Raw genomic sequence first — 7,632 nt, forward strand, 5'->3', positions numbered from 1 at the left:
TAATAGGATACCGTCATATTTTTGACAATATTAACTTAATTATTATATTATAGATTCATGGTTATCATAAAATAAATTATAGCTTTGAAATTTTCTAGGAAGGATAAAAAGCATAAATAAATATGTATCATTTTCATCGTCATTTTTCTATAAATGTTCGATAGCTTTTTTCTTTCTTTCACTAAAACGCACACACATTTTTTATAGTTAAACACCTGCTTTATTCTAAATTGTCAATTGTTATGGCTTCTCTTCTAGATAGCAAAAAGCCAGAACAACTTCTTAGTACAATTTTAGAATAAAAGGAGTACTTATTATTACGCACCACAGAGAAATATGCCGATCATCAAGAAGAGGCAATGATACACAGGTAGGGTAGACGTGAACACGGTCTTTTGCGGTATCCATCAGAGATGATGATCGATGAACAATGTCGTCCGTCTCATCGCAATGATAGTGTTGTTGAACGCAGCATCAAGCTCATGGTCCAAACACGTGTAGACAAGGAACAAAACAAATGCATGCATATGCGTCGTCGATCGATATGCGCGCATGGCCTAGCAGCAGGTCCTACGGTATTCTTGAGAAGGAAACTCTCAAACACAAGATGACACCGGGAACGGCTAACATTAATACACGTACTATACCCTGATTGATCACACGGTCACGCCGAGCTACAGTTGCTTTGCTCTCCTTTCGCTCGATGTTGGCAGCAGTCGTCGTCGTCGTCGTCGTGTCGCCCTACTCATCATCACGTAGCTAGTACGTACTTACGCCCACGACACCTTTCCAGCTCGATCACCCGCCGCCGCGCGCGCGCGTGCAGTGTGTAGCCGTTGCCCGTCGTCATCAAACGGCCTAAAGATAAGGCCGTTAATAGCTAGATATTCATGGGAGATAAGGCCGTTAATAATATAATATATGACAAGACTTGCATTCGTTCCGTTCGATCAGTCATCATCTTGCACAGCGACGTGTCGTTGCTGACCGGCCTGCTGGGCTGGTGAAATGATGGCTCGTCGTCGTTGTTGCTGACCGGAGCGAGGTACCAACACGGAATAACGTCGTCGCTGGTGCTCCATCGGTGGTGCATGGCAACTGCCAGGCGAAGTGAGCGCGGGCAGATCAATGGCAGCGCATGCATAGCTAGCGCGGGTTGTTGCCGGCAGTGAGGCCAAGGAAGACGTGTCTGATATCTGATGGAGTTTATATTCTCGACTTGCGGTTGCGGTCTTTAAAAAGTTGCTGCAGATTAGGAGTGCCTGAGATTCTCGTAATTCGTTAACAGACCAACTGGGAACGTAACGGAAGATTCTTCATCGTTAGGTACAGCGGGCGTGGTGCACACACACTGCAGTTATGGGCGTAATAACGAGCCGAGTTAGTTGTTGCATGCCTGGGTGTGCCTGTCATCGGACAAATTAAATTAAGGCTACACGCTAGAGGTCTTGGCTACTTCGGTCAGTGCCGTCAGCGGGACGTCGCCCATCTAGAGGCTGCTGCACTAACTAATACTACAGCAGCAGCAAAGCCGCAATTAGTGCCGTGCTTGCTTTGGGACGACGACGACACGTGCTCTGGCTCTGGCCCGCGAGCCCTCGAGATCAATCGAAGCGAGTGAACTGCTGGTATGGGCTCGGAGCGGCCCTGGAAACGCTTGGGCTGTGATGGCCTGGTTAGATAGAATTTATGGGAAACTGGGCCAGAAAAAGGCCTTTTTGATAACTGGTCAGGTACTCAGGCCTTACAACTTGGAACAACGGTCACAAAACCGAGGCCCAGCAAAATCCCCCCCATTCGCCATTCCTGCAATCCTGCTTCTCCTCCGTGTCTCTCTCTCGGTCTTTCCCCTCGGCGCCGGTCTCCAAGCCCGCTTCCGCAATTCGTATCGCTTCCGCCTCCGGGGGCCGACGGCCGAGCCCACGCCCGCAGCACCGTCTCGCCTCTCGGTTACTATGGCTTCCGGCGAGGGGGCCGGGGCCGGGCCGGGGTCGGGTGGGAGGCGGCGGTGCGGGCGGAGGTGGGCGCCGTCGCCTGGTGGGACGACCCGGACAGCGCCGACCTCCGCGCCAGGTTCAAGGCCTTCACGGGGCAGCGCAGCGACTGGCCCCAGCCCACGGTCCTCTTCTGGAAGGACCTTCTCCTCCGCGTCGCCCGGCGACTCCGCGTCTGCTCCGCCCCTGCCCACCTCGTAGGCGTCCTCGCCCACTGCCCCACCTGAGCTCCCTTCCTCTCTTCTGAATGTTCTGACGGGGCGACGCCGACAAACTGCAGGTGACGAAGCGCTTGGTTCGCGCGCCCCGGAGGGGCTCACGCCGCTCTGCTTGCCGCAAGTTCTGGTCTGCCCGTCCCGCGACTGTCTCGGATTCTCCTGTTGCTGCGGTAGGTCATGGGAACTGCTTTTTGAATCTTTGGGCATTTTTTTCAGGAAGAGATGCGTGCGGATGGGGACATACTGCTGAAATCCGAGCTGATCGATCCGTCCTCAAGGAGCCTGCACCAGCTGGTCAGGAGGGTGAGCCTGATGGCCATCGGCTCCAGAAGGTCGGTTTCGCAGGAGGACATCCTCGTGTTCAAATTGTTGGTTGAGGTACGTGAAAATGCTGCACCCAAGGCTCTTTGCTTGGTAGAATGCAGGAATTCTTATTTGTTTCGCTGCTAGTTGATTGCAGGAACGGGCTGCTGATATTGCTAGGCAATTGAGTGACTCTCATTGGACATCGACATGTGTTGTTACGATTAGCAAATTCAATAGCTTCTTTGTTGACCGGGAGGATGCTCATGTCGCATTATGTTTTTTGACGCAATATGGGAAAGCTAGGTATCCTTTCGGGCAGGAAACAAGACGCTATTGAGGTATGCTCCCTTTTTCTCGTGCATTCTGTTATTCTGCTGAAGCAAGTGCCCACTACCATGCTGCATTTTGTTCAGTTGGATTCATGCCTGCAGGGTGTCAAGTTTGTACTCACTGCTTCACAAGTTTCTGCTGTATCCAAACTTGACCACGACACCTTGCACTTAGTCTGGACAGAAGAGAAGTTGCAAGGACAGCTTGATGTGCTTGATCGCCGATGGGAGATGTAAGTATTTTCGCGATTTGGTCTCTGCAGTTTAAATGTAGCTGTCATGTATTTCAACTTTCAAAAGGACAGTCTTGCGCATATTAGGTTGTCTTCTATAGAATGCAAACTCCTGAAGAGTACACATCCCCAATGTTCAAGAAGGCGCTAGGCTGGTTTCTAGGCGACGACCCACGGCCTAGGTTAGCCTAGGCGTTTCGAGGCGTTTTCCTAATTTTGCATTCAGCGTGTAAACTAACAAGTGAGTAAGTGACAGCTAACTAGCTGAGCTATGCATTCAGTCAATCAGCTAACTAGCTAAGCTATACATTCAGTCAATCAGCTATACATTCAGAGTTCAGGCAATCATAGATACATACATGCAGCCATCAAAGGATTCAGTCAAATAACAGAGGAGGAGCAGGCTTCAGATTCAGTCATTCAGTCATTCAGAGGCTTCAGATTCAGTCATTCCAGACCACTTCAAAGTTCAAAGAAAACAGAGGAGAGGAGCAGGGGAGGACAGACTGACCTGCTGGCTGCTGCCGCTTAGGGAGGAGACCGGCGGGGAGGGGACTGACCGGCGGGAGGGGCGCGTACGGCGGGAGGAGCGCGTTCGGCGGGGAGGGGAGCGCCCGGCGGGAGGGGGCGTCCGGCGGGGAGGAGCGCGCCCGACGGGGAGGCGGGCGTCCGGCGGGGAGGAGCGTGCCCGACGGGGAGGCGGGCGCCCGGCGGGGAGGAGGGCGTTCGGTGGGAGGAGCTCGTCCGGCGGGGATGCGAGCGCCCGGCGGGGAGGAGCTCGTCCGGCGGGGATGGGAGCGCCTAGGGGTCCGCCTACCCCCATAGGCCAGGCGGGACCCCATCGCCCAGCGATTAGGCACGCCTAGGCGGGGAGGAGGCGTTGCCTTTTTGATCCTTGCACATCCCAACAGATTACACTTCTTTGGCCAGTTTTGTACATAGAAGTGCACACAAGATTTAATATTGCTGGTTCCCCGAACGTGATCCATCTATTTTCAACACATCAATAGCACCGCAAGTAAATATTGAATAGGCTTTTATGATTTTCCGTATATGACCTTATGAATTGGGAAGGGGCTACCCAGTCCATTGCTTCCTGCTACCAGATTTGACAACTTCATGCTATTGGATTCTCCATCACTTCCTCATGCCTTTCTGATACTGCTGCTTCCTTTCTGCCTTTTGTATTTTTTGATATAAAAAAAAATTAGGCTCTCAAATTCCTACATTTGGCTGCTGGAATGCTGGATGTTGTCCAGTGTTAAAATTATGTCACGCAATTATTGGTATGATAATATAGCAATAAGGAGGTCTAGATTAAATCATAAACTGAATAAGGTTGTGCGCTATGGGTTAATACTGAACTCCATGAACATAGTATGGTCATAGTGGATTTTGATAAATGCTAGTTCTAAAATTGTTCTGATTTGTAAAGAATTATCTTGTGATAGTTCAAGGCGAAGGGCATTGGCATCCTTCAAGTCCGGAGATAAACAAGCTGCTTATCGTTATGTGAGGCAATCTAAATTATTCTCACAAAGCCGGAGCAGATGCACACAGTTGTTGGAAAGGATTGAAGAAGTCATCAGCCTAATTGCTAGTGCTGAATCAAATAAGAAGGTGTGATATTTCTTACAAATTTATAATTATATGATGAGTAATTACATTATGTGTATATAGATATCACAAACCATGACAGTCTTTGTATAGCATAATTAATTCTGTAGTCTGTACATGATACTAGGTCTATGAGGCAATACAAATTGGTATCCTGGCAATGAAGGATAACAATGTCAGCATAGATGAGGTTAGCATCCACATGAAGGAGGTTGATGAGCTTGTTGCTGCACAAAGAGAAGTTGATGCTGTCCTTGGTAAGTTGTTTGTGGTTCTTTTACTAGGAATTCTAGAGCCAAGGGTTTTATCTAGGGTGAAGTCCATTTTCTAACCTCCAACTTGCACGGCAGTATGATTTTCAACCATGAACTACGAAACAGGGTACCGAATGCCCTCCAACTATTGAAATGGTCAAATTTAGTCATCTAGCTGGTTTCAAAGGTGGTCGTCTATTTTCTAAAAATAATAAAAATCTGGTTTAATCTTAAAAAATCATAAATTATTTATTTTAAATCAGGTAAATATGAAACTAGTACCATTTTTTTTCTAAAAATGTTGTATATCTGTTGGTGAATCTATTTAGATTTATTTGGAACTTATTTATTTTGTTCCTCTTTTTTACTGCTTGTGTAATAAAACACTAAGAACATGAACAAATAAGATTAAAAAAGTCTAAAAAGAGCACCAAAAGATAGACTGACATTTTTAGAAAAAAAAGATACTGGTTTCACATTTTTCTGATTTAAGATAAATTACTTATGAATTTTTAGAGATTAAAACTGGCTTTTTATTATTTTTAGAAAATGGAAAACCACCTTTGAAACCAAGTAGAGGACCAAATTTGTCCAGTTTCAACAGTTTGAGGGTGTCCGGTGCCCAGTTTCGTAGCCTGAGGATTGAAATTCGGACCAATGTGCAAGTTGGAGATTATAAAATGAACATTAACCTTTTATCTAACAAGCTTAAGGAAGTGTAACTTGCATACAGAGCTCTCTCTATTTAGGTAAAGACAATGGTATGATTTTGACACTGGGCATAAGATTGGTAGTTTTTTTTTCATTCCAGCCAATCTAAACTAATTTGGTAAATTGAGCCCAAGTTAGGCCTACATGAGACCAATATAAGCTCAACCTAGTTAAAACCTTATCCAGCCCAATTCTGCCCATATCCAACAATCTAGTCACCAAGCTGACCAATGCAGATGGTTCAGACTTATTTTCATTTTATTTGTTTTGGAGAACTACTATGTTTTAGAGGTAGTATTGTTAAATAATGTGATCACTATTACTTCATCATGTGGCCTTTTTTCTTGCCTTTTTGTTATCTGCGTGCACTACTGTATAGACGAGATAGACATGAATTGTTTCTGGCCTGTAGACATGCAACATTAATGATCATGTTCTCAGTTGCCTAGTTGGAACAATGAACTCCATGCATTGTGTTACCCTTGGTTCCACTGCAAACTTCACATGTATGATTGGATAAGTTATAGAAAAATAGAAATAATCGTGTTAGTGTCAGTCTAGATCGAGTTTGCACTGTTTTTTGGCTAATACAGTAATACTTATATGCCCCATGTACTTCTATGTAAGCCTTTGGTTTACACTCATCTCTAAAAAGGATTAACGAACTTTCAACATAGTTTCTATTTTTTTTCTGTGACATTCTGACTGGGTTATTTGCAGGAATCAGTACCTCTCCAGTCGTTAGATGATGAAGGAGATATTGAGGAAGAGTTCAGCAAGCTTGAAGCGGAATTGCAGGATGACATCCCTCATATTCATGTTCAAGAACCAATGGCACCTTCCAACGAGGAATCACCTGATGAAGTGGTTGAATCATTGAGCCATAACATGTCAAGCATTAGACTGGAGCCCATCTAAACGCTTCATTTTTCACTTAATCAATTTGACCTGTACATAGTGTGATCTAGTCAAATCATCTGGTCCCATCAGTCTGTGTTATGTTTCTTGTGACAACATCCTTATAAAAAGGAAATTCTGTTGCAGATATATTCCTGACATGAGCGCAATGATGCCTGCTGTTTTATTGAGCCTCAATAGTTCACCTCCTACTTTTTTAAAACGGTGGTTTCAATACCCTAATAACTTAGTTCATATACTGTTTGATGCATATCATTTAGTTACTGGCATTTTACTTTATATGCTCGCATTCAGCTCTTTATTATGCTATCTACAAATTTGGTTATTTTCTGTGCACTGAACCTGTGGTTCATATTTGTATATGGCCTCTCTCGGAAGAAATTGAAGAACACATCTTATGATAGGAGAATTTTGTGTAAATGGCATAGGGCTTTTTAGGAATCACTGAAATATATCACTCTTTGTGATGTTGATTTGTAATGTGGCAGGTTCTAAGTTCATCCTTTCATAAAGTTGACTTCCTATAAAAATGAACCGTCTTTGTTGAACTGTGAGACGTTCTTACCATTGCTACCTGAATGGTGATGGAGAAGGGAGAAGAATGGATGGATCATCTGCAGGTGGATCTTATTAAGTATTGGCAACAGAAGTGATTGGTCTGATATCTATTCTACATGATGATGCTGGCCTTTTCCAGACCAGTCTTTCTCCATATGAGAGAGGTCAGCAATCATAAATCCAGAAGCAGGAATAATCTATTTAATTGGTGAGTCTATGGGGAACTCCGCCTATGGTGGGACGCTTTGGTGTCCCAGCATAACAGGTCTCGAGCTCTGGTAGAGGAGGAGGGCTGTGTTAGGCGTTGCGAGCCAATGTAAAAACTTAGCCACTTTAATGAAGATGAAACCCAAAAGAATCATGTTGGGGCATAACCCTCTTAGCGACGCGCTATGTCGGAAGAAAAGCTTGTTCAACATCGGTTGAGGTGGTTTCGCCATGCCTAAAGGAGATCTCCAGAGGCACCAGTGCATTGTGGAGTCCTAAGCGAAGCT

At 45.4% G+C, this 7,632-nt stretch overlaps 1 protein-coding gene across 1 annotated transcript; it reads left to right on the forward strand.

The window, feature by feature from the left end:
* The first annotated feature begins 1,584 nt into the window (after positions 1 to 1,584).
* LOC136449863 (uncharacterized) lies at positions 1,585 to 6,741 on the forward strand. Its single transcript, XM_066450083.1, is given in 11 exon segments — positions 1,585 to 1,988; positions 1,991 to 2,193; positions 2,278 to 2,305; positions 2,307 to 2,339; positions 2,429 to 2,590; positions 2,673 to 2,825; positions 2,827 to 2,856; positions 2,950 to 3,080; positions 4,532 to 4,700; positions 4,825 to 4,953; positions 6,383 to 6,741. Coding segments are annotated over 11 exon segments (1,557 nt in total). The 5' UTR covers positions 1,585 to 1,667; the 3' UTR covers positions 6,581 to 6,741.
* The last annotated feature ends 891 nt before the right edge of the window (positions 6,742 to 7,632 follow it).

The sequence above is a fragment of the Miscanthus floridulus genome, chromosome 5 (genome assembly GCF_019320115.1).
Source record: "Miscanthus floridulus cultivar M001 chromosome 5, ASM1932011v1, whole genome shotgun sequence".
Classification (NCBI taxonomy): Eukaryota; Viridiplantae; Streptophyta; class Magnoliopsida; order Poales; family Poaceae; genus Miscanthus; species Miscanthus floridulus.